The sequence below is a fragment of the Hydractinia symbiolongicarpus genome, chromosome 5 (assembly GCF_029227915.1).
Source record: "Hydractinia symbiolongicarpus strain clone_291-10 chromosome 5, HSymV2.1, whole genome shotgun sequence".
NCBI classification, from domain to species: Eukaryota; Metazoa; Cnidaria; class Hydrozoa; order Anthoathecata; family Hydractiniidae; genus Hydractinia; species Hydractinia symbiolongicarpus.
The window spans coordinates 34,947,870-34,973,951 of record NC_079879.1 but is presented as its reverse complement, the minus strand read 5'-3'; the positions used below and the strand labels follow the sequence as shown (position 1 = coordinate 34,973,951).

Here is a 26,082-nt window from a genome sequence, read left to right as displayed (position 1 = left end):
ACCAAATTAAAAATTGTCAAAAAGCTGGCTGTATCTGTCTCGTTGTAGTTTTTGTTAGCTAGGGGTCACACTGGGTCACTCATATATATCGTAGATTTATTCATACAGTAATCAGATATATAGGTGGGTAAGTGCCCAGATGCTTAAAATGGGATCATAAAACTCATTTCTAATATCACTCAACTTAACAGTGGAGTTCAAACACCAACTTAGCCTTAAAAATTGCTACGACTCAATTTTGCATAGGAATAATTTTAATCTGTAGCTAAGGTACAAAGTTTCGACCGCTGCAAAATATAAAATAAAATAACATACTGTGGTTAAAATAAACTGGAAAATAACTTTTTAAACAAATTTAGTGACTTTAACTGTTTTCGTCAAATATTTTCGGTTGCCAAATTTTTCTTCTGTCAATGTACCAAAATTACTATAGCTATCACAAAATTGTAAAAGTAGACCTTGCGTAAATTTATTCTTGCATTTTACCAAAATTAAGAACACAGTAATACAGTGCAACATGCTATTATATATATCCCTTCCTTGCTAGTTATGTAATATTTATATACAATAATTTCTAATGAAAAGCCAAAGCCAGTCATTATATCATTGAAGTGTGTATTTTATTTTTAGTCGATTTCATCTGTGCTCTTTTTTATATAACTAGTTATCTATACTTTGCAAATAAATCCTTTATTAAATGCTCTTCCACGTTAATCCATGTCAAACTTGCAGATCCATATATAGCTAGTTAGCTATAACTTACTGTAAAAAACTTCCTTTAAGTCTTTCTATAGCTAGCTGTAATTTTTATTTCTTTTTGCCAAAATGCACTGATAATGATAGAATAGTGTTTCTTTTTAACCATTACTTTATTCCTCACAACACAAAATGTATGGTCTATGTAGCTTGCAACTTCAGGAAGCTAATCCCTAAAACCAACATCAACAATATGTCTTCTCTTGCCTCTCTAGCTATAAAAGTCAGTAATTTAAGTTTTGTTCGATTCCAACATCTTACCCATGTCAATATACCACAAAGAGGGTTAGCAACACCATTTAAACGTGTTATTAAAAAGCAAAACGTCAGTTAAAGTAAAAAATTAGTTGAAGAAACATCAGGCAGGATTTTGCATTTCTGCCTCTTTTCGCAGCACTAACCAGAAATAGTTGTGAAAAACTGACCATGAAAATTACTTGGGGTATCAAGACAAATGAAAACAAGCCAAAAATTTGTCCCTACAAAGCGCTTCGCTAGCGCCCAGACCTGCGCGGTATGAAAGTCCGTAATTACTATGTATTCTTTGTAGACGTTTATTATATGTTGCTATCTTACACTGTCTACTCGGAAACTTTCATACTTTAACATGCTGCTTTGTTTTTACATTTGCAGGTTGTTAACACAGGCTGTAATTTTCCAAACTATAATTCTACGTTTCACTACTGTTGACTATCTATAGATAAAATTATCTTGTAATGTAATTTTTTGTTGCATTATTAGCTATTAGACTTATTGCATATTTTGAAATAAAGTAACTCCCCAACTTACCGAATTTGTAACTCGGCGATTACTTGTACGCGTGTTATGTGCGTGAAACGGAAAAAAGGTGGTAAGATGATGATGATGGCAAACACTAACCCTGTTTCGAGTCTAATTTAATAAACAGATGCGTTTTCCATCCGCATATTTTAGCGAGGATACAAGTGTAAAACTACGGAGGTTACTTTTATTCGGATATAAAGACTTCTGTTTCTAATCTAGGAAGGATTTTAAATAACTAAAAACGTTACTTTGGAAATATTTTAGCTCCTTTTATAATAAAAACACAAAACACCACGACCATTGATATTATTTTGCCAAAAATCTATTAAATTTTGCCCAACAAAAAAAAAAAAATCCTAGATGCCGCCCCTAATCATGCCCAATTTGCATACAGAAGAAACAACATTTATGTGTAGACACTCCAACAATTTAGAGGTTTGTGGCGAGAATTTTGACAAAACAGTGATTCTCGATTGGTTTTAGGCAATATTTTTTTGAATATTGAATGAAGAATATAAGACAATTTTTTGTACCTATCTAAGCGTGATTCGTATAATAAATTTGCGCTAATATATATGGTTTTGAGGAGTTAGCTAATTGCTAATAACCTTACAACAAAATTGTTTTTCGTAATATTACGCTTGACTATCGTGTTATATGAACTAAGTAGCTTTAGTTTTGTATTTTTTTTTCAATTGTGAAAAAATGAATGTAACCTCTTTTATCTTCGTTGTGATCAACTATTTCCCGTCACAAATAGGCACTTAACTATATATAATAATTACTAACCGACAAAATAATAATTTTCACATTAGGAGGCAATGTTGACAAATTACATCAACGTCGATATTTTTATTAAGTCAGTGAACATTGGACATTTTAATTGAGGCCAAATAAATGGACGAAAAGAAGGGACGTAATCTTCCGAGTAGGTAACTAGGGACCTCCTGGGATCATAACAACATTATTTGTTTGCACCGCAGTCAACCCAATCGTTTTGGAACAAAAGGCTTGATAACGGCATCAGAAATGCTTTAATCCATGCTGTAACCCCTTGTCAAATGTACGATCCCATACATTTTCTTGTTCATCGCTTTAAGCTATATTCAATGGAGGCAATAGGTATACAAATTTAATAACAAAATGTACATGTGTTTTGGCAGGTCCATGCTGACGTCAACAAAATTGTTAACCCCTGACACTTCCTTAATGGTTCGTTAAGGCATACCATCCCATACATTTTCTACAAAACTGTTTTAAGTTCTGCTTAAAAGCACTACGTAAACAGATTTTCTGAAATACAATTTAGATGATGCCCTGCTGACGTCAATAAAACTCATAAAACAACCTAAATATTTAGCTGCCATCGTTCTTCTGTCGGTGTTTCTACGGACTTACTGACTAATTTTTATTTACTAATTCACTACGCACAAAACTTTTTTTTCATTAGAACCTTATTAGTACTCTAGTATTAGTATTTTTTTTGATTAATGAGGTTTTTAATGAGTTCACAAGCTTCTGACTCAGAAAAAAGATTGCATATTGAAGGAAATCCAAGATCACATGTACATAGTCCTAAAAATAAACGAAAAACTCTTAGGAAAGAATTTCGTAGTAATTTACACTTTGATGTTTCTTTTTTCATTATGCATACGAAGGAATTAAGGCTAAACACATTTTATACACAGAAACTACCCCTACACACATAATTGTTTTCAACTGAAAAAATATTTTAGATAATGCCATGGAACAAAATTTAAAAACAGGGTGGAACATTTCTCTTATATCAAATAAAAAAATTAAAAAAAATTATTGTGGATTCGAAGGATTTGATAAAATGACAGAAATGATAGATTTGATGTAAAGAAATCGCCTTGAAAAAAGTTAAGAAAACCTTGCTTCGGAATCCTAGCTGCAATTAGTTAAGGATTAAATTCTGAACTTACCAGTGTGAGGATATTTTCCAATACTGTGATCAGGGTTGTTAATCAAAATTTTAGCCTGTAAGAAGGATTGACCGCCCTTTTGTCATCACATTATTTTAGTTTAACCCTTCTCGGTCCAGGGGGGAGGGATTCCGCGCCCCTGACGGTTTTTTTAATAACTGTTATTACTATGTTATATGGCTATGAAACTTACTGAGTTTCAATAATTATCTATTAGACACCTGCATGCCAAATTTTTATGTCCCATACCTTTTAGAGGCTTTGATATTGGCCATTACTCAAAACTACCCCTAGAAATCTCTATGAAACCCCTATAACGGGGAAAATATAATAACTCTTGTTATGATTATCCTTAGAACTTAAATCTTGCAACACAACTTTGTTTTATTAAGAAAAATCCTTTTGCATAGTTTGGATACGTGATTAATCCGATTTCCCGATTTTGTCAGAAAAAAAACGGATTTTCGGGCGATTTTTTATGCAAACCAAGTAAAAACCGGAAAATATTTTAAATAACTTTTATTTAACTTTCAGAAAATTCAAACAGAATGCAAAAATTCGCTCTGAAACGAAAGTAATTAAATTTAAGGCAGATACTGGCATTTTTACCAAATTGGAAGCTTCTGATGACGTCACAAAAAACGTGCTAACGCAAGCAAAAAAATTTATTGCTGCTATCTTGTTCCTTTTATGACGTACTATAAGTGTGCCAAGTTTGATACAACTTGAATAACCCTATAAAAAGTTATAAAAAGGGAGAAGGGGGAGTTATTGCAATTTTACCACCATTATTAAATTTGAAGAAGGACAAACGCTATCATTAATAACCAATTCGATTAAATAAACTTTATTGATACGTCAAAGACGTAAGTGGCGTTCATAACAGAAATTAAAGCATATAATTCTAAAGAGCGAGTGAATAACAAAACTGACATGACAAATACGTAATAGCGGGAACTTTATAAGTGGGCGCGCAAACCCAGATCTTTCCCAACACCTGTCAAAAAACTCAGGTAGTTCTATGTTTTTACCGTTGCAAATTTTGCTAGATGTAACGGAACGATAATATTAAAATGCTGAGTGTGAGAAATATACACGACACACCTTTTACTTTTACCTGGTACGGGCCAAAATAAACAAGTACAACTCCTTTAAACTTATAAATAAATATGCACTTTCGTTTTGAGTGTTATTCTGATTAAAGTTGAACTAATCAGTACACAAATAGGGGGTTTTTTGTGTCATTATTGTCGATAGAGTAGAAAAAGGATCAGAATTTCTCTCTTACTAAAGTTGTGTGTGTCTTATTTCTTATTTCTTTGAGCATTAATAAGAAAGACACGTTTATTTTTAAACTATTCCAATTATATTTCATTGAAGCTTTCCTAGCATAAATTCTAGGATCGACATCATAGTCGTTTATTATATTTACGCAGCTAGAATGTTCAAATAAAAACGATGCTTGTACGATTGGGTTCTTTCCTGCAGCTTTTCTAGTCTGTACGCAATGGTCTGTGATCAACATCTCTGGCACGGTAACCATTCAAAAAAAAGATATCGTCTACTGCAATGTTGGAAAATTTATCTCCACCATTTTTGGCGACAAAAGCCACCTAAAAAGAATTTATTCGTTAACATTTCTTCACCACAAAGAAGGCAAATTTTCGTATTGGACAGTGAAGAAATTTTGAAAATTAGCAGGAAAAAACTTAACACGACATTGCAGTAATGCAGAGTATATTTTTGTACATTTTTTCTAGTGTCGACAGACAAATGATGTGTGCTTTTAGTAGGAACGTTAATGGAAAAATTTAGCCAACAGCATTAGGTAAGTTTGCATGTTTGCGATGTTGGTAAAAAAATTTGTACAATAATAAGCCCAAATCAAGAAAACAAGTCTAATAGGTATATCATGGCATATCAATTTGTTAATAACTAAACAATTGGAGTTGAACCAGGTATTTAGCAGATATAACGCATCCCTAGATAGCCTTTTTCTTATTTTGGGAACTGGTGCAACTAGGACCTCATGACAAAATTATTTTCCTAAGCTTTCTATGACCTACAGACATTGATAGATTCATTCTGTACAATCTTACCATTTTAGATATATAGATGAAAATTTAGATATAAATTGCATAACACTAAGTAAGAAATAGTATTGTTTCACACGATCGATATTTTTCGTCGCACACTCGCCTGTATGTTTTTACTTATCGTTCTCTACAATCGACTATTGTTCATGTTTTAACTTAATGTTTTCGCCGATCGCTTTATCTTGTGTTCTAGTCGTTTTGTACGACTGATTATCTGCCTTCGCCGACCAACTAAACGATACGTCACAGTTAAATTATAAGATCCTATTTTTTTGTGTTTTGTCAGTCTTCTATTCTAACCAAACGAATATTGACACAAATAGGCTATTATAAATTACTACGTTACAAAGTTTCGGAAAAATGTTACAAAGGCGTTGTATATGTTAAAATTATGAATTTTTCATAAAATATTAGTTACTTAAGATTTTATTTATTTTCGCTTAAAATGCAATAACCAACTGGAAACGAAGTTTACACTTTAGTGCACTAATTTTTATGTATTATGTAAATTAACGCGTTTGAAACGAAAACCAGGTCGACCTTAGATCACACGAGATATTCTATGTTAGAAAAATTATCGTCAAATGGTATTAATAACAGCTTTAATCTTAACATCGTTACAAGCTAAAAACAAAATTATCACCTTGATATAGTAACCACAATCACAATAATAGAGTCATCGTATTATAGCACAAGTTTTCTTAAAATATATGTGTTAATGGGAGTTTAGAATGCCATAGTAAAGGCTTTGTACTGGTTATAAATATCTCAGCAATCTCGTCCACAGGGCATCTGGTACCTTTTCTGCCATTCGAGATGGCGATACGTGACCATTGTCTAAGCCTCTCGGTTCTATGCTGCGATCTACGGAACAACGTAACTAATTCATCCATTACCGTATCAAATTTGATTAAATTGCTTTACACCGTGAGTTAAAATGAAGCACAAATGGGGGTTTTGTTCGTAAGGTAAGCTAGAGATTTTAGGGTTCCAATATGAAATTTGTTTTTACAAAAAATATTGAGTTGGCAGTTCAAATTTAGTTTCGATATTTTGTATGTTAGCGTAAATATTTAATAGTGACAGTGAAGCACTTTATATAGCTATATAGCCTAAAACTGGCTAGATCGTATTCTTTTTAGGAATATTTTTGTAAATCGAAAACTCATCTATTGGTCATGAACTACATGTGTAACCTAAGTAGGTCCTAAGTAATGTTGTAAGTAAACAGTACTAGACATTTTAATCCTTAAATTAATAATATTTTTACATTTACAAGTCGTTTTATTCTTTTAAGATGTCATGATTAAACCAAAATATACATACACAGCTTTATCAAAGAAAGCATTCTGTATCAAATTTTGTCCGTTTGACAGCTTGTATTTTTTTTATTCCAATCAAACCCTGTTTTTGAAGACAAATATTAATTGTCCCGTGGCGCATTCTAATAATAGTTATCAAAGTTTTAGCTATAATAAAGTTGATTGATTATTGAGCAAGACTACTTTTGACGCATTCTGGAAGTCTTTAATTCTGATATCCTTTTAAACCTAAGATTCTTAATAAATTGTGTTGTACTTGTGTGCTCGCAGGGTTTTAATTTTATTTGAACCGTGTCGTGTCAGGTACATGTTAACCAACATTTGACCTAAAACACGGCGGGTAAAAACGGTCCAAGAAATGCTTATCAAAAGCGTCCGCGTTTTTCGGCCCGTAGGTTTTTAAAAACGGTCGAGGACCGTAAGTATTATATCTTTGGTACATGGTACCATACTTTTATCTGGTATGTGTTTTAAACGTGTCTGATGGTTTTACGAGCGCTAGAATTTGAAAGTCGAATAAATTTTCTTTCGATCGAATATAAACATGCTTATGTTGAACATCGTGGAATGTCTTTTTAGCTGTCTTGAAATAGTGCCTCTTTCAATTTTACCCTTCCAGTAACAAACTTTGTTGGGTATAGAATAGTATTAAATGGTATTATTTTTCTATTTGAAGGCATTAAAACGCAAGTTGTAAGACGAATCTTCAATTCTGTTGTTTTACATTTTTTAATTTTGAAGTTTTTTTGGTAAATAAAAGCAACGGAAGTATGGGAAAATTGTAGTAAGCTACGTATGGCAGTCTCAGGAATTAAGAAATGGCGGCCATTTTTAAATTGTTTCTTTTTTATTATATTCTGTAAACTAAGGTGTGTTAATGGTCTATCTGGCTATGTCCTATGAGTATAAGTATATTTTAGGTCTCATATAGCCGACTTCTCAATTTTTCACAATATATACAAGAAACCCATCCATATAAAAAAAATTAAAACTTGTCTTTAAAGCTAGCTAGCTAGCTAAATATTTTGTGGATGTGTTGTCCCATTGTATAGCTATAGCTAGCTATGCTTTATTCTGACTAAATTTTCTCATGTATTAATTTTTTCGCAAGTTTTCATTCATCCACAAGTAACAAGGAAAAATTTAGGGTTTTTAGGCAAAATAGATGCGTTAAACCGTAGCTAGCTAGAGTTCTGTGTATAGATGAGCGAATGTTTACAAAGTTCTGTATATGTACGCGCATTCTTACAGGCAATAAAAGAAGGACCACATAAGAAAAACTATTTCCACTAATTTATATATTTAAGGAATAAACGATCTAAAAGGAGCTGGAATTGGAATACCGTTTTTTTTAATTAAGAAAAGAAAAATGTTTTTTCCCTATAAATAACGAACTTGTGTTTATATATATATACGTTTATTCTTATTTTTTTTAAAACATTCCAAGACATAAAAATTCATTTCTTTGTGTCATTCGCCAAAATAAATTCCGTTAAAATAAACATTTTTTTGTATTCGCCAAATTAAATCCTCGCCAAATTTTATAAAATTTATCATTCGCAAAATTAAATCCCCGCCAAGTATTCCATTTTGGTCATTCACCATTAAATACTCTCCAAAATTTATCCACTTAAGATAGTAAATAAAAATATCCTCTCTTTTTCATCTTCTTTTTCTAAAATGACAGATAATAACTTTTCTTTTCTATATATATATATAATATATATATTTATAATTACCTATGTTTTTAGATCATGTATAATGATGTCAGATTTAATTGATTCATATGCAGAGTTGGACGAAAAAAATATCCTCGTCATCAATTTAATAAAGTTTCACTTCGATACAATTTTAACATCTCTTAATCGAAAAATTCAAGCAAAACAAACTTTGTATAATCCCTTCAAAGTTGTCATTAATGAACGTGTCCATTCCGAAATATTTTTAGCTGTTTATAAAGCCATTCGCGACTTCCGCACAGCTTACGGTAGAGAATTGATTGTTAAGAAAGACAAAAGTGGTATCATTAAAGAAATTAGTATTATTTTTCACCATCTTGGGTCATTGAAATTCCATTTATCAAACTTGTCTAGCCTTGATATCAATAAAATATTCAAAAAGAAGTTTAAAAGCAATGCCGTCGGTGATATAATATGTGACGATGAAAAAAAATGTATTTTACATTACAAAGTGTCAATAAAGACATTAAATATAACTGCATCGTACAAAGTTGTCAATCAATATGGTATGGTATGTAGTTATTGACAGAATTGGATTTTTATCCTAGTTAAATGTTTTTATTTTGTTGTATTTCTATGCCATGCCTCCTAAAGGAAAGTCAAAGGCACAAAACATTAAGTTTTCCCAGTTAGGAAAATATACATCAAACAGAAAAAAAATCAACGATATGGATTTGAAAATTTCAAATCAGAGTAACCTAATTGAGGAAAAACAAAAACAATTAGCAGCATTGAGCAGTGAGATAACTTTGATTGAAAGGGATGTTGATAAGTTAAGAAATAGATTAGCTAGAAAAAGAAAACGTGTTAGACACCTAAACTATGAGTGTAGTAAGAATAGAGTGGACTCTGAAGTCAAATTTAGCATCAGCAAGGTAACAGCTGAGAGGCGTAGTAAATTCCCATCATCTAGTGATTTAAATAGATCAGCAAAAGATACACGTCGTCTGGAAACATTTGAAGCTTGTTCTGCCATTCACGGAGGGTCTAAGGAATCTGTTCAGCCGGTTATGTTTGGTATGATTGACACATTGTGTTCGAAAATCCCCTCAAAAATGTTTGCAAAAAGTTTATTGAATGCTAAATCATCTGTAGTAAAACAGATAAAGGAAACTACCATCAAAATAGCAAATGAAGAATTTTACAATTCAGAAGATAATAAACTACGTTCTCTCAATGTTTTTTACAGCCACAATGTCATGGGGAAAGCTAAATACATGGCAATTAGAAAGGCAAATAGAATTTCCCAGAATAAACAGAATTCAGTGGTTAATTATATTCAGTATCCTCATTTAGCAACCATTATCAATAACATTGATATAGGAACACTACATGACATACATCCAACTCTAACCTTTGGAGATGAAACAAAATCAGTTACAGGAAATTATAGATCGTGTGATGAATTTTTGTTACGATTGGCAAAATTCTATTTAAAAGTGAATCGTCAACGGAGTGACAAACTAAAAACATTCAATATGCTTGAAAAAAAAGATTTTGAATCTTTTCTGTTTGTATTTGCTCTTGGTGGGGATGGAGCTCCTATTTGTGGTATGTCATTTTTAGTCTCTTTTCTTAATGTTGGTAATCGGATATGCAGCAGCTCCGAAAACTTTTTAATTTTTGGTGGTGATACTGAGGAAAATTCTACTGTTGTACGCAATTATGTTCTCAAGTTGTTGTCGGACGTGAAGTTTTTGGAAAGTCAGGTTTTCACTGTTTATGTTGATGAAGTTGCCTACAAAGTTGAATTTTTATTGGGTGAATTACCTAACGATATGAAGATGTTGGCTTTTTTGGCTGGGGAACTAACAAATTCAGCCTACTACTTTTCAACGTTCGGAAATGTAAATAAAGATAATTCAGCCAAATTTGAATATACATACGGAACCAAGCAAAGTGACAAATGGATGCCCTTCAACTATCACAAACGCATAAGTGATGCCAAAAAGGTTGAAGGTAAAAAAAAAGAAATCGAAGTTAAATGCAAAGGAAATAGTGCAACGAAACGTAGTAACTTGACATCTTATATATCTAAAGTTTTGAAAGGTAGACAAGAAGAAGTCCCCTTGGTTGGCCATTATATTGATAAAGCAAAAGGCGAACCTCTTCATCTGAAGAACAATGTCGTCAAAGAGCACTTCATGAAGTTATTCAATCTATGTTTGGCAACTGCTCCATTGAATTCCTACAAAGCATTTAAAGATATACCTTCCTCACATGCTTTAATTAAATTTGTTAATTTTATACGTTCAGCAATGGGATGTAATTTTTTGTCGAAAAAAATTATCCGGTGGTTTAATGAAAGCAGTTCTAAGAATGAAAGTAGTTTCACTTTTCGTTTTCGTGGAAAGGAGAGTAAAGCCTTTCTTTGTCATTTCCCAGAATTAAATTTACTTATTTTAAATGAATTGAAGAGTGAACAAATGAAAATAAGGCTGCATCAAATCCATTTTCAGTTCATATGTTTGCGAAAAATTATTTCACTATCAGTACGTGTAGAGAATTTCAATTTGGAACTTTTAAAAGATTTAAAGAAGCAATGTAAACTACTTTTCAAGTCAAGCTGTTGGTATGATGTAAGCGTCTCACCCAGTTTATGGACTTTATGTAACTGCATACCTTTCCATGCTGAAAGTACTTTGCTGTGCTACGGTTTCGGAATTGGATGTAATAGTATGGAAGGGCGGGAGCAAAAGCACCAGATGATTGTAAAGTATTCTAACAATACCACTTTCCAATGTCGCTGGCCAAGAATTTTCCGTCACGAGTACATACAATTGTTGCATCTGAGAGAAAACGGTTACGATAAGTTGCACTATGTTTCAAGAGGATCTGATTACATACCAGAGAGAGATATGTGTTGTGAACATTGCTTGCTGCTTGTTAGAAATAACTTGAAATGCCAACTATGTGAGAGTGCTTTCATGAAAAAGGTTTTTTCTGATTTAGAAATTTAGACACCGTTTTTTGTTTAAAAGTTCAGTATGTTGATAGTTCGTGTTAGATGTATATTTTCCTTATTTCCTTATTCTGCTATATACTTTTTGTTTGCATAACATTTGCAATGTATATTTGTGAATCAGTGAGATAGTGTCTTTCGCAAGAGTATGAATATTAATTTTCCCAATTAGAAAGCTCAAAGAAATCAATTTTTTAATATAAATGTGTGTGAATTAATGTTTTGTCAGAACATTTGGTACATAAATGTTTACGACGTAATCATATAGAAAGTATGGTGACTATTACAGCATAAAATTTATAATATTTACATCAAAGAATATGTATTTTATACAAATATATTTTATTTTTATGAGCATGGCAATGCCAAATTTTCTCTTGCAAAAGAAAACAAATTCTAGATCATCATCATTTTTTTCTGTGAATAGATGTTATAAAACACTAGCTATATGATAGTTTATATTTTATTAAAAAAAAGTTTTCATAGTTCATATGTTTTATTTAAACAGAGTTGTTGTGTTATTATTTGCTTCATATTGAGATACAATGTGTCACAAAAGTAGTTTTTGTTGTTTGACTGTCCTGTGTGTTCTGGCAGCTAGCTAGCTGTGCTGCCTCCATCCCATCTTCTTTTTATTTTTTATTATATGCAATAATGAATAACGGTAGCTACGAAAGCCATAAAATAACAATAATTTATCCATTTTTTACTCGTTATATACCAAATCAAAACTTTAAACACTTGCAGCAACCTTTCAGTGTGTTTAGCCAGGTAGCCATTTTTATTTTTCTACAAATCTCTCCATCGCGCTGCTGTTGTACCTGCTATTGTGAAAACCTAGGTTGCAATTGAAGGAGTGTCGAATTGCGGCGCAAACTCCATGTAACAATCCTTGACAAAATAGCCAGGCCGTTTGAAAAATACGAGTTAAGCATTTTCACACGGGAAATAGCCCGCCGTGAAATTATAATGACAAGCTCAGTTTCTCCAATTTTTTTAACAATATGCATAAACTTACTGAAAAAAAGTTCCAAAAATATACAGCAGGTGATGTGCCACTCCCACTTTGAAAGGCACTATTCAAATTATTTTTAGCATTTTGGTATATGGATATTATAATGGACTCGAAATATTAACATTTCGGTTTATATGTCTAAACTTGTGCCCGCCTTAACCGCCCTGTGACGCCCGTGAAAATTACCGCTGGTTCAGGCTGGTGAGCTCTGTAATTTCATTGGCTTACATCCGAGATGATGATTTAATCGCGCCTCATGTTATAAAGATGGCGGATTTTGTTACAAAAACAAAAGATTATCAGAAATGTTCAAAAGGATTGACTAAAAAAGGGCGAGCCAACAGTAAATATTTTATGAAAGATTTTGGCAGATTCCCATTGTTGACATTTTGGATGATAATAAGGTTTTCTTTAATTTCAGTAAAGCGCATCGCTTTGGCAGTTTAGCTGGTTGAGAAAATACATGTGGCTATCTAGCTCGTCTTTCTAAAATGTACATAGATAGCCAAAATAAGCCATCTCAAAAAAAAATCTCATTTTTTATTCATTTTTCTACTTAAAAGACATGTGTTCTGCCAAAGGTATTGTTGAATTTCCGCGCCCGAAGGCGTAGGAAATTCTTTAAAAACGTCGTTTTTTCTTTTGGAGCATTTTTTGAGAAAAATCGACCCTGGGATTTCACGTTCCTCTGATTTTTTGTTACCTAAATGTCATTTTAGGCCAAAATTGGTTCAAAAATTAAAACTACTTTATTTTCCACAATATTTGGCACAGTTAACAAAAAAAGTATACTAAACATGATCGTGACATCAAAATTTTGATTCTTGGCAACCTAATGTCATTTTAGGCCAAAATTGGTCCAAAAATTAAAACTACTTTATTTTCCACAAAATTTGGCACAGTTAACAAAAAAAGTATGCTGAACATGATGGTGATATCAAAATCTCGATTTTTGGCCACCTTAAATGTCATTTAGGCTAAAATTGGTCCAAAAATTAAAACTACTTTGTTTTCCACAAAATTTGACACAGTTAACAAAAAAAGTATGCTGAAAATGATGGTGACATTAAAATTTCGATTTATGGCCACCTTAAATGTCATTTTAGGCCAAAATTAGTCCAAAAATTGAAACTACTTTATTTTCCACAATATTTGCCACAGTTAACAAAAAAGTATGCTGAACATGATGGTGACATCAAAATTTCGATTATTTGCCAACTAAATGCCGTTTAAGACCATAAACGTTTCAATCGGAAGACTTTCAACCATGAATGATAGGCTATAATTTTTGTTCGCAATTTCTTTTAAAGTGTGTGTTTATTATGACACGTTTCGTTTTGTTTGCGTTTGTTGTAAGATGTAATGTCACTTGTGTGTTTTATCTTCAGAGCTTCAAGCACCAAACCTCTTCGAATGTTTGGCACGATAACACAACGAATTAGCAGGTTGTCATCAAATATTTTGGTAGCGAGCGGAAATTCTTATAACCCCCAGGGCTTCTTGTTTAAGTTGCAACAGCTAAATGCGTCTTCCAATTGTTATAAACAACTAATGTGACTACCTAACAAGTGTAAAACTTTGTTAGTCTGTCATGTATAGCAAGCAAGCAGAAGCGTGACGCTTGTGCAAAATTTATTCACACCAGTCATAGGTAGAAACATTTTACGTTTCGAAACCAAATTGTGTCTGAAAAAAACCCAAAAACGATTTACAGCTGAAAACATACAATTTAAAGGAAAAAAATTATCTAGATAAAGGGGACATTTAAAAATGCCTGAGGGGTCGGGTTATGATCATATTTGTTACGCACTGTAACGAAAATTTAGTTTTTATGTATGCCAGATATTTTTTGGTTATTTCAGTGTAAGATCTACATCTTGAATTTGTGTCTTGCCTCTTGACTTGCACAAAAGTACCAAATTGTCATCTTTGTGTCCTTATTATGTGACCCTGATATATCTTTTTCTCATATTAGAGCACTACTTTGGTTTCGTTTTAAAATTTTATATATAACGTAAAAAGGGGTGTGTGTGGTACTAGATTTAATAATAGCTGATAGCCAAGGAAAGAGAAGGGATCGTATCGTAGCGAAGATATAAAGACTAAAGGATGCTAAGCATTATGTTAATTTTGACCCAAATTTAAACCTAATATTTTTATCAATGTTGTTTATAAAAAAAATTATTCAGCTAACCTTTATAAAACATTGAAAACATATTTAATAATTAGTTAGGTAGCTATCTAAGCTAGCTTCAGTTTTGCTTCCTTATTAAACATATAAGTAGCTACATGCCAAAATCTAAGAGTTGCACATTTTGACTTGTAAATTAGCAGCTAAATTGAGCTAGACTGTCTTGTATCAGTATATCCCACCGAAATCAGCTTTATCTAATCACAAGATATCACATTTTGTTAATAATTAATAAGTAATGCTTTTAAAAGATTTAATCACCATACAGTATAGTTCCAGGTGAACAAATAATAACTTGGTTTGGAATAAAACTTTCTAAAGTCATGCGTAAAAACATAAACAACCAAAAGACATGATCCTTGCCATGTGTGAAGGACTCGATCAAATATCAGAAACTGTGACAGGGAAACTAACTCATTAATTATTTATAGCAACCCATATACTTGTAATGAAATTATCGGGGTAGGGCATTTTTGCCGCCTTCCAGGACTTCACTCGCCCGCCTATGCTCAGGACTGAATGGGGTAACCTGAGAAGTGGATGCGTTGTTTTTTAAAAGAAACAGCCGCCGTAATATTTCACTTTTGCTAAACTTTTATTTTTATTCTGTCTTATGTGTGCTTTCTGAAATTGATTTAAAAATATTTCTTTGAAAAAGTCACTGTTATTTTATTTTATTCTTTTCATAAAAAACTTTGTGTAATTATGTAAACTTTAGTACACAAAAGTCACGGGGAATTAATTTTTTATTATTCCCCTAGGCACGTGTCTATTGTCTACTGTTATATGAAATCATATTGCTTCTATTTATTTCTGCTTGAATGGAATTAACAACAAAACGTTTTAATAAAAAGATCAATGAATTTTATTTTCAATATTTCGCTGTTATTTTATTCTGTATCTATCGTGGATGTTTTCACGGGACTAAATACTAGTTTCATAATAATAGTGTGTTCGATCTCTTTGTTTACCCATTGCAGTCAAAATTTAACGCTTCTGATTTACCATGAAGGAACATGTTTACTCCTCCGACAACGTCGTTAAACACCTAACAGTGTCGCGGTGCGAAAGAATCTTCTCGCGTTAACCAAAAGCATTTGAGCCGAACTGAATGAACACGGGATACACATACTTATTTATTTACCCCCGGTTATGTTACTGACACGAAGCAGACACGTACTGGTTCACCCTTTTCGACATTTTTCATATTTTTTATACTAAGACAGTGCACTTACGCTAATAAAACGATATTTACCTGAAAATTGATTTTTTTCTAAATGTAAAACGGATAAAATTGAATTGAAAACTTATTCAACGCGAAAATAATTTTTTTTATAAAAGTTCAAAAGTGGAAAATTAAATTAAAACTAGATTTTGAGTCAAAATTCAATTTTAGAACATTATAAAAATTGAAAATTGATTTTGCTGTCTGACTATCACACCTTTTAAAAAGATAATTGATTGGAAAATTTGATGGGCTTATTGATACACGGACGGTTTAGCCAACTAGAGCTTTATAAAAAAAACTTTGAATTTAATTACTGAAATTCATAAAATGAAAAAGCATGAAAAGCTAGCTCGCTCAGAGTGCCACTTAGCTAGCAAAGCTAATTTTTTCACATCATTTTTAAATTGCCGCAGCACAATAAAACCCAAGATTCAGTATGACGCTAGTAAACTCTGTTTGTCTAAAGCAAAAACATACTGTTTTTCCATATGGTTTGGTCTGTCCATCATTTCTTACTCGCCAAACACCTTACTTAGCCTGGCCTACCTTTATAAAAAATCTGGATTATCTAGACACATCCTAATGAATATAGCAACCTAGATTATGAGTTGAAAAACGGTCCTATGGACAAGCCTGTAACAAAGTGATGTTCCTATCGCTGTCTAAATGTGAGAAAGATACAAGATGCGTTAAACGACCGCCGCACTCACTTAATAGACTCCAAGGAAAGAGACCAGAGCACACTCATGCTCTCTATTTGCGTGAAAATGTTTTGAGTGTTACTCTCATTAAAATTCAACCAATCAAATGTCAAATTAATGTAATTGACACGTCAAAGACTTTGAAGACGTTGATACCAGAAATTAAAGCATACAATTCTGAATAATGAGTCAATAACAAAGCTGATATGACAAATGCGTAACAGCAAGAATTTTTAAAGTGGGCCGCAAATCCAGGCCTTTATTTAAAAGTTTAAAAAAATTACAAGTACTTGTTTGTTTTTTGCTGTTGCAAATTTTCCTACGTGTAACGGTAAGGCTTTTACTTAAAAGTTAAAAAAATTGAAGGTACTTGTATGCTACTTGATATTCCAAATTTGCTACCTGTAACGGAACGTTTATAATAAAACTACCTGGTACGGAGCATCACCACAATTATGGTTTATTTGAGCTGGAATCCACCAATCCTCTCCAGAGCTAGTAGTTGTTTTTAGTTCCAATGTTTTTTCACAGGCTTCCATTATTGTTCCATATGAGCGAATTTCCACAATCAGTGCATGATTTTCTGATCCTGTCATGTAGTACCAGAATGTTAAACAGGTGTCTCGAGGATTTGCTGGTACTTCCATTGATAAGATTGCCATATCTTCCTCCATTGCATTCCCTGAAATCACTGCTTTCATAAACCACCCTGAATCTGAAAGAGTAGAAGCAACTGCTTACATTTAATATCATGTCGGAAATACTTTTGCAGCAGTGTAGTTAAAATTTTAGCAATCGTAGTAATTTAGTGGGTATTACAGTGATGTATTAGTGTGCACTAGACAATAACCTAGTTTGCGAAAGATCTGGTGGACACCAGGAAGCAAGTTAGCACTAAAATTGTAGCTTAAATATAAGCAGTAGAAATTGAGCTAATAAAGTTATTATACGAAAGTTGCGTCGTATATATTTTCTGCATCAGTTTTTGATGCATTTTTTTCGGTAAGTAAACAGACGGAATACGCTTGTTATGAAAGAGACCAGACGTTATGCCGTGGAACAATCTACGGGAATTCACCGGTCATACAGGTTTCTTGCATCGATACATTGCGAACCTTTTTTTCACCTGGTATGAAATTTTTCTATGGCAGTCATATGGTCCCTGAAAATATCTACTCATTGAAAACTACATGTTTTTGTTTTTATTAGAACGTAGCTTACAAAATATTTAGGCTGACATTATGCTGAGAACATAGTAATACTGCATTTAAAATTTACGAAAAGAAAGTAGGGTCACGTCGTTTTCTTGCAAAAGACATATTGTCCGCAACTTTGACCGTGTACTTATAAAAAAGAAACTGCATTAAAACAACAATAAAATCTATGACTATTGTAACAGAATTCTTTTAAATTAAACTTTTGTGAAACCGCGCAAAAGACAATTTAAAAATATAATTTTATGGTAGGTTTGCGAAAAGGTCAAAGAATAATATGAAAGTAGAAATTGAATTTAAATTTGAAAACGCAGCTTTTATAAAACCTAAATGAAATGTAAAAATCAATAAAAACAATATTACTGATTAACGTAGTAGTCCAGGAGCTCATAACAGAACTTTAGGTCCCATTTTCTACAAAAGGTTTGACCCTCTAAATAGGTTGGTAGTATCACGGACAATAAAAATCACATGGTCAGCTGACCCAATTTGGGGGCGTTTGGGTCCCAGGCCCCTAAAATTACCCTAATTCGAGACTCCTATTTGGTCCCATAATTCTCAAAGCTTAAAAGTTAGTAACGTGTGTCATTATATGAGAGAATCTGAAAGATGATAAAGCTTACCGAAAAATTGGGTCTTAAGACTGGGTCAGACCCCCCTCAAAGACCATATTTAGGACCTTAATTTGTCCCCATAAGCTACAAACTCCAAATTTTGCACAAACATTCTCTAACATAGTGTAATGTCAGTGGTCATAAAGCTGACCAAAAATTTGGGTCTCTTGGCCTAGTCAGACCAAGTCTCGCCCCAAATCCCTATTTTAAACAACTTTTAGAGGGTAAAAAAAACCAATGACTACAAAGCCCAAACTCAATATTTGTGTTCTATACTAACTATGTAATACATAAATGGTCGAGCTTACCAAAAAATGCGGTCCTATCAGCAGGTCAGACAAAGATCTGAACAGGGACTCAAATTAGACCTCATAAGGTACAAACTTAAAATTTTGTAAGACTATTGTGATTTGGCAAAAAGCAAACCAAAAATTACGGTCTCTTGATCAGGTCAGACAATAGTTAGCGATATCAAATTAAAAAAGAAATGCTCTGATAGCATTTAATAAAATATAAATATGTACAATAGGTTATAGCAGCATGATTGATATTGTTCTGCATCAGCATCTAAAGATGAGAAATGTCATTCAGTCATAAGATCTAGTTTAAACTACAATACAACATTAAAAAATATTAAAAAGGTTACTCAGTTCTAGAATATATGACATTGAATCCTATTCTGTAAATTTTTTGTCATATCCCACAAAAAAAATCTAACCTTAAATTATCATTACACGTCTTCGTCACTAGTTTCGTCATCACTGTCTGAATCGTCATCACTTGACAGTTCATCAAACCCTTCAAAATCTTAAGGAGAATGAAATACTTTTAATATTTAAAATAGCGGCGGCAGTAGCGGAAATAAAGAATTGCTTCCGAGTAATAATTAAAAAACTAAGTGACTAGATTGTAAAACTTAATATCCAAAATTTTACCTTCTACTTCTCTGGAGAATCCATAATAATTTTCATTGCTGGTGACATCTACTGCTTTTGGAGACATTTCGCCTTCGTACCACTTAATGATATAGCTGCCATCTTTCAGCAGCCAACCCATGTCTTCAGGAAGGTGATTTGGAGGCTCGGACGTTATTGATGACATCCATAACTGTGCAACATACTTTGTTCGATAAATCTTTTGACGCAACACTCGTAAACAAGGTGGTAGAGAACTTCCATCAAACTTTTTAACACAGGAAATTGCTTCATTTTCTCCTTTTGGTTTATACTTTTCCAAAAACATTACCAACCTAGCTTCATCTACAGATGATAGATTCCTTTTTCCATACATGCTGCATACAAATTTTTCCAACGTTGCAAAAGCGTCATCTGTGACATCAAGATTTGTTCCTAGCTGTTTAAATACATCTTGCACACTTTCATTTTTTTCTAGTAGTTTGAAAGGTCGAATTTTTCCTTTCCTACTAAACGATGCTGTATAGTCACATCCAGTGAAAGCATGGTATGCTGGCAAGGCCATGCAAATATTTTTGCCCAATTTCTGGTATATTTGATTAATACTTATGTACCTTAATGTATTTTTAGTGTAAACACCGGTTTCCATCCAAATATTCAAGCTGTTAGGTAACTTACTAAGGCAGCCAAGAGCAATTATCAGCACGTCAGTATCTATGGTTCTTATCACAACGTTTGCTGGTGTTTGAATCGAAGATAGGTGGTAAAAAATTCTGGAATCAGCTTCTTCATGAGTTGAAAACAATTTAACGATCTCGGTTTTGACCACGATCTCTCCTTCAACTCTAAACATGTAGCAGGTATCATTGCGATTCATTATGACTGTTTTGTTTCCAAGTACTGTTGAATGCATGTTGTTTTCCCAAAAGAAGGCTAAGAACTCCACCAATGCTGCTTTGAAGTGATCATTTCTCAATGCATTCAACCAGTTTGAAGGTCTTTTTTGCTCAGGTCCAGTTATCTGATAAGCTCCATGTCTCTAAGTACATCGCAAATCCTAAATGGTATTTTGAAAAATTATAGAATTCCAGCCAACCCACATTGGTGTAGTGTCGGGTGAAAAATAAAAATCCATCATCCACAAGGTATCGTACATGCGTGCTTTGATATATGAAAGGGGTTCTGACGCCCTTCTCTGGTCATCTAGTGGAAGCATTATTCTTGTTAACATCTTAGGTTTTTTTCTGTACGGCTCTATGTCTAATCCTACAGCCAGAAATGATCTACGTTTTTTCTTTCCAGATAGCTGAGAATTGCCAAGGGTAGAATCGTCATCTTCTTCCAATGATTTGTCATTATTTTGTGACACAACTTGGTACGCTATCCCAACAGTATCATGCAAGGTATCCTTTCCACTTAAAGTTTCAACAAATCTGTCAAAGTTGTCGAATGCAACGCCTGTTCCAAGACTTGACATTAGTTTCATACCATGTGGTGTGGCATTCCCGGCCTTTGTTGATGTAAAAGTTAATTCTGTTTCTAGTTCTTCGATAATGCTATAGCTAACAGAGTGTCCAAGTCTATTTAACATTTCGATCACTTTTTTGCTTCCTGTAATGCTTTTCACTGCCAGTCCAAGCTGCAAATGTTTTGCAGGTTTTTTTTTTCCTGATGTTGCAGCAAATATGACATCGTCAGCAATACTTTTTATGCGCCTCTGCTTCTGATTTGACTTTACTATGCGTTGGTCAGGACCACCAATAAGGTAACTGAAAAATTCAATTAATTCATTTGGTGCCTCAACTTCACCTTTTTTTATATCTGCAAATGTCACTTCATCGGGTATAGGGCATTTTTCAATTTCCATTATGGCAGACCTTAATGCAAACGCTACATCTCTAATCTTCGCTTTCAATTTTGTCTTCATCGAGTACTCTTTCCTGAAAGCTTCTTCTTCGGAAATGGTGCTGCAGAATATCAAGTTTCCACGTCTTGTTTTCCCCTTCATGATTTGTATACTTTCTTTGTAATGCTTTAATAATTTTTGCTCAAGTTTTGCTGAAGACGATTCAATATCTTCGAATGCTTCATTCCCGATTTCTGCTAGTAACATGTGATATTGATTTTTTATCTCGCTGAGTAAGATAACATCTTTTTCTTTTAGGATGTGATCATCAATATAAGCACAAACACCTTCAAAAGCCTTGCAGTGAATCCCTCTCGCAGTATGCCAGGATGTTTCAAGTTTTTGTCTTTCCATCCCTTTTTCATTCCTCTCTTGTATTGCCAATGGTGTTTTTTCGGCCTTGCTTTGATAACTGACCCTGCACATTCCATGGTAGTATATTTCTTTGCTTACAAAATCTTCATTTCCGATTCGCACTAACATAGGCTTATCTTCCAACCAACGTGCATACTTTTTTATATTTTCTTGAAAATTCTCTGTAGATGCTGCATTTAATTTTTGCTTTAAATTTTTGTGCTTCTTTTCCTTTCGCATGCAGAAAATACATATCTTTGAAAACACTCCTGTTGAAGATGATTGCACTGTTATGGAAATTTTTGAACGGGTTAAAGGGACAGCTTTAGATACTTTCTTATCGTTGGGGAGATTTTTTCTCTGTGTTTCAGACAATGCTATAAATCTTTTGTAACAATTTAAATGAAATCCTTGAATTTTATTCACAAAGCCAGGAAGTTGCGTATCCTTGTACTTTAGATTTCCATTTTTACGTGTAACTAAGATAGATTTGCACTTTCCCAGGGTTTCCGTATTGAAGAGATTTATTTTGCCAACTTTGTATCCATCACCAACATGCAGCACACAGCATCGTTCTAAAAGTTACAAAATTGACAAAAACGGTTTTAATTGTGGTGAAAAGAAGGTTTTACGGAAATTTAGGTGTTCCGATTAAGCAGTGATTTCAAAAACATTAAATATATTGTATAAATACAATACGCCATGTCACTTAAATATAATATACAAAACAACAAAACGTTAATATGAAGATATATTGTAATTCTTCTGTAAATAGCGTAAAAAATCAGTTAATATAATTAGAACGTAAAAATGTACAAAGGAATTAATATTTACAAGGCTTCAACATAATCTAACAAGTATGTAAATCAAAGAAGGTCTCATTTACATTAAAGCATCTTCAACTTACCATCACTGTCAGTATTTCCATTTGCATTTAAATTGTCATCTACAGTAGCTACAACATCTGCAAAATATCACAATAATAACTTGTTATTGGTTATCTTAAATTAATGTATTCTAATTAATTATGTTTTCCTCTTACCATCGCTTTCATTGATCTTATTGAATATTTCTTTGTTCGAAAATTCTACGAAATGAGAAATTCAATCAATGAAGTAAAAATTGACAAAATATATGTTTAAAAAATTCAGTTCAACAACAGACTATTAAAACTTTTTTTGACTTATCATCCGAAACTGACTACAACATGCAGTAACTAAAAACTTGATATAATTACATATATCTTTACCTGTCATATCTTCTATCTATCACATTTTATCTAAAGTTTCTAATTTTCTATATTTGATAGTCTAATATGCAAATATCCCGGTAATTTGTTCACGTTTTTACTTCACTTGCTTCAAAATAACTGCTTCTCTTAACTTTTTTCTTTCACTGTCTGGTTTGTTATGTCGGTTTCCTGTTGTATTTGGACGAAAACGTTCTATTCTATTTAAAAAAATTCTAAAAATAAGTTAAGGCCCTGAACACATTGGAAATAAGACAAATGTTTTTCTATTGCTTCTCCTCCGCATTAAAAATAGAGATATGGGGCGAGACGCGGTCTGACTAGGCCAAGAGACCCAAATTTTTGGTCAGCTTTATGACCACTGACATTACACTATGTTAGAGAATGTTTGTGCAAAATTTGGAGTTTGTAGCTTATGGGGACAAATTAAGGTCCTAAATATGGTCTTTGAGGGGGGTCTGACCCAGTCTTAAGACCCAATTTTTCGGTAAGCTTTATCATTTTTCAGATTCTCTCATATAATGACACACGTTACTAACTTTTAAGCTTTGAGAATTATGGGACCAAATAGGAGTCTCGAATTAGGGTAATTTTAGGGGCCTGGGACCCAAACGCCCCCAAATTGGGTCAGCTGACCATGTGATTTTTATTGTCCGTGATACTACCAACCTATTTAGAGGGTCAAACCTTTTGTAGAAAATGGGACCTAAAGTTCTGTTATGAGCTCCTGGACTATAGAGTCAACATACAGTCGGCAAAACAGCCGTCATTCTTGGAATAGATGATGTGAAATAACTTGAATGAATCAAAAAATTTGATGATGTCATGCTTAATGCGGCGCTTCCTGATGTTGAGAATAAATACTATGATTCGTTGATGGAATATAACATTGATCCAAAAAGACACTAGATATTGACGAGTTCAAAACTGGAATGAGATCAATACTATCCCCAGTTACTATCGTCACTGTACTACGTGTTTACGTGTCAAGTTCTGAAAGCTGATAATGCAGTTTACTAAACATTGTTGATGCAATAGAATTTTTGCAACATAATATGTATGAAAAATGAATATTTGACTGTTTAAAGTTAGCCGAGCCGCAAAATTAAGAGCGTTAATGTAATGATCGGATCACAATCCACATATCATGACATTTTGCAATCTCGACCCCAGAACTCTTTAGATTTTAATCTCAAAGAGCTCTGGGGACGAGAATGGACATTTTGTACTTTAAATGTCACCTCACTTGATAGGAAAATAAATCACCGTAGAATTCCGTGATATCACGTTTGTGGGCGCATTGCCACATAACCATGGCGCAATATACCATCAAAGTATATGATAACATTGGTATGTGGAAGTAGATTTTGAACAGTTAAAAAAACATGTTATCTGTTGTTAAAACGTTCCTTAGTTCCCATATTGCATTTTTAGTTACAAAGCTTGTATTTTTTGTGTGATAAAACCAGTTCTAAGCACTTTACCTGAAATAAAGAATCTGTTAAAAATTCAGATGTTCTGTTGTGGCAACATAGACTTTCGTCAACATCTAAATACTTTCCTTCAAAATAACTTCCACCTGTTTTACTTGTTTCTAACTCTTTGCTTACTCCTTTGTTACTTGTTAAAATTTATAAGAAAAAGCCGCGAAAGAACTTTAGTGAGTGCCAAAAATCCTATCATTATAATGGTGCGCTAAATACAGTAAATCAAGTTTAGTTTCTGAGACAAATTTCAGTCAATTTTTCAGATTTAGTAAGTTGAAATACATATATTTTGCCGATTCTAATGTTTTCGGATGCTCTAATCTGTTATCACGCGTTAGAAAGTTACAAACTCTGTAATTTCTTTATGAAATTGAAAGCTTTTTAAAGGACTTGTGAACACACTAACAAAAATCGCTACTACAGCATGGAGTTTTCATTCTCCATAAAATTGCAAATTCTATTTGCACGACATCCAGGTACCTCACTAAAACAGATTTTTCTAATCGTGTAATTGTACCAGTATTTCATTGTATGGTCAAGTTTGTCCTGTAGAACACCAACATTGCAAAGCTTTAACTTGCATTTTATCTAAGCTAACATACTGATCTTCTTCACAAACCTAAACTATCAGATAAATGTAGAAAACTTTCTACTATATTCAGTTTTATTTGAAATATAAAATTTGTTATGATTCATGAAATGTTTAGAGGCATTAGCTGGATTTGAAGTCTCCGAGAATGATAACCAACAGTGGTTTTGTCGTCACATATCTCACAAGAAGGTCTGAAAGGGTCGTTTGCCTTGGTGAAGACTACAATTTATAGTCCACCAAATGTGCCGCGGTTGACAGGATTTTATGTAGTCTTTATTACAAGAATGACTACAGGTTTTGGCATTAAATATTTTGTAGTAAATTATCAAAGCTTCTAATGAACTCTAACTCCAGCTTTTTGATAAGTTTTCAGTATTATTTAATAAGTTGTCCGTTCTCGGAGACCACATTGAGTGACAAACAGGTAGAACACAAAAATTAGCAAGATATAGCTGCACAGCTATGAAACAGTGGAAGCAATGTTATAACAAATCTTAGTTTATTGCTTAGTGATCGGCGACTGAGTGATAGACAAAGTCTAGCAACCAATTTCTCTTACTCTGGAGTCTTCATAAGTACATGAATCCAATTTGCAATCATCAAAACGCAAGTCCATAAAATCTTTTCTTGCAAAGCGTTTACATCAGGTGATGCAAGACTATTTACTGCAAATCGTTTCCTTATTAGTCATTAGAAACGCAAAAAGTAACACCATTTTGTGAGCAAATAAGGTTTCTAATAAAAGTTGTACGAGCAAAAGCCTGTTTAATCAAGTAAAAATCCCTGCACAAAAGCTAAATTATGTCAATAAAGTCGTGCAACTAGTGAAAAGTGCAAATGTGCTGTTGCACTTCTTCTACTAACTCTCACAGCAGTCTGTTATAACAATAACAACATATTTTACTTAATCTGTCTCTCTATAAAGTTTGCAAAACTAATACTTTCACAATTAGACTGGGAGTTAGTCATCCAAAGTGAAGATGCTAATAGAGCGTATGAGTTTTTTTTGAAAT

At 33.0% G+C, this 26,082-nt stretch overlaps 2 protein-coding genes across 2 annotated transcripts; both read right to left on the bottom strand.

The window, feature by feature from the left end:
• Positions 1-19,052: 19,052 nt before the first annotated feature.
• LOC130646247 (uncharacterized) lies at positions 19,053-20,515 on the bottom strand. The gene is made up of 3 exons (XM_057452422.1): positions 19,503-20,515; positions 19,286-19,374; positions 19,053-19,134 (listed from the first exon to the last, which is right to left on the bottom strand). Exons 1-2 carry the CDS (start codon positions 20,392-20,394, stop codon positions 19,298-19,300), a joined length of 969 nt encoding a protein of 322 aa, XP_057308405.1. The 5' UTR covers positions 20,395-20,515; the 3' UTR covers positions 19,053-19,134; positions 19,286-19,297.
• A 23-nt stretch (positions 20,516-20,538) lies between these two features.
• LOC130646162 (uncharacterized) lies at positions 20,539-23,721 on the bottom strand. Its single transcript, XM_057452303.1, has 2 exons — positions 22,649-23,721; positions 20,539-22,316 (listed from the first exon to the last, which is right to left on the bottom strand). The coding sequence occupies exon 2, from the start codon at positions 21,979-21,981 to the stop codon at positions 20,539-20,541; it is 1,443 nt and encodes a 480-aa protein (XP_057308286.1). The 5' UTR covers positions 21,982-22,316; positions 22,649-23,721.
• Between the last annotated feature and the right edge of the window lie 2,361 nt (positions 23,722-26,082).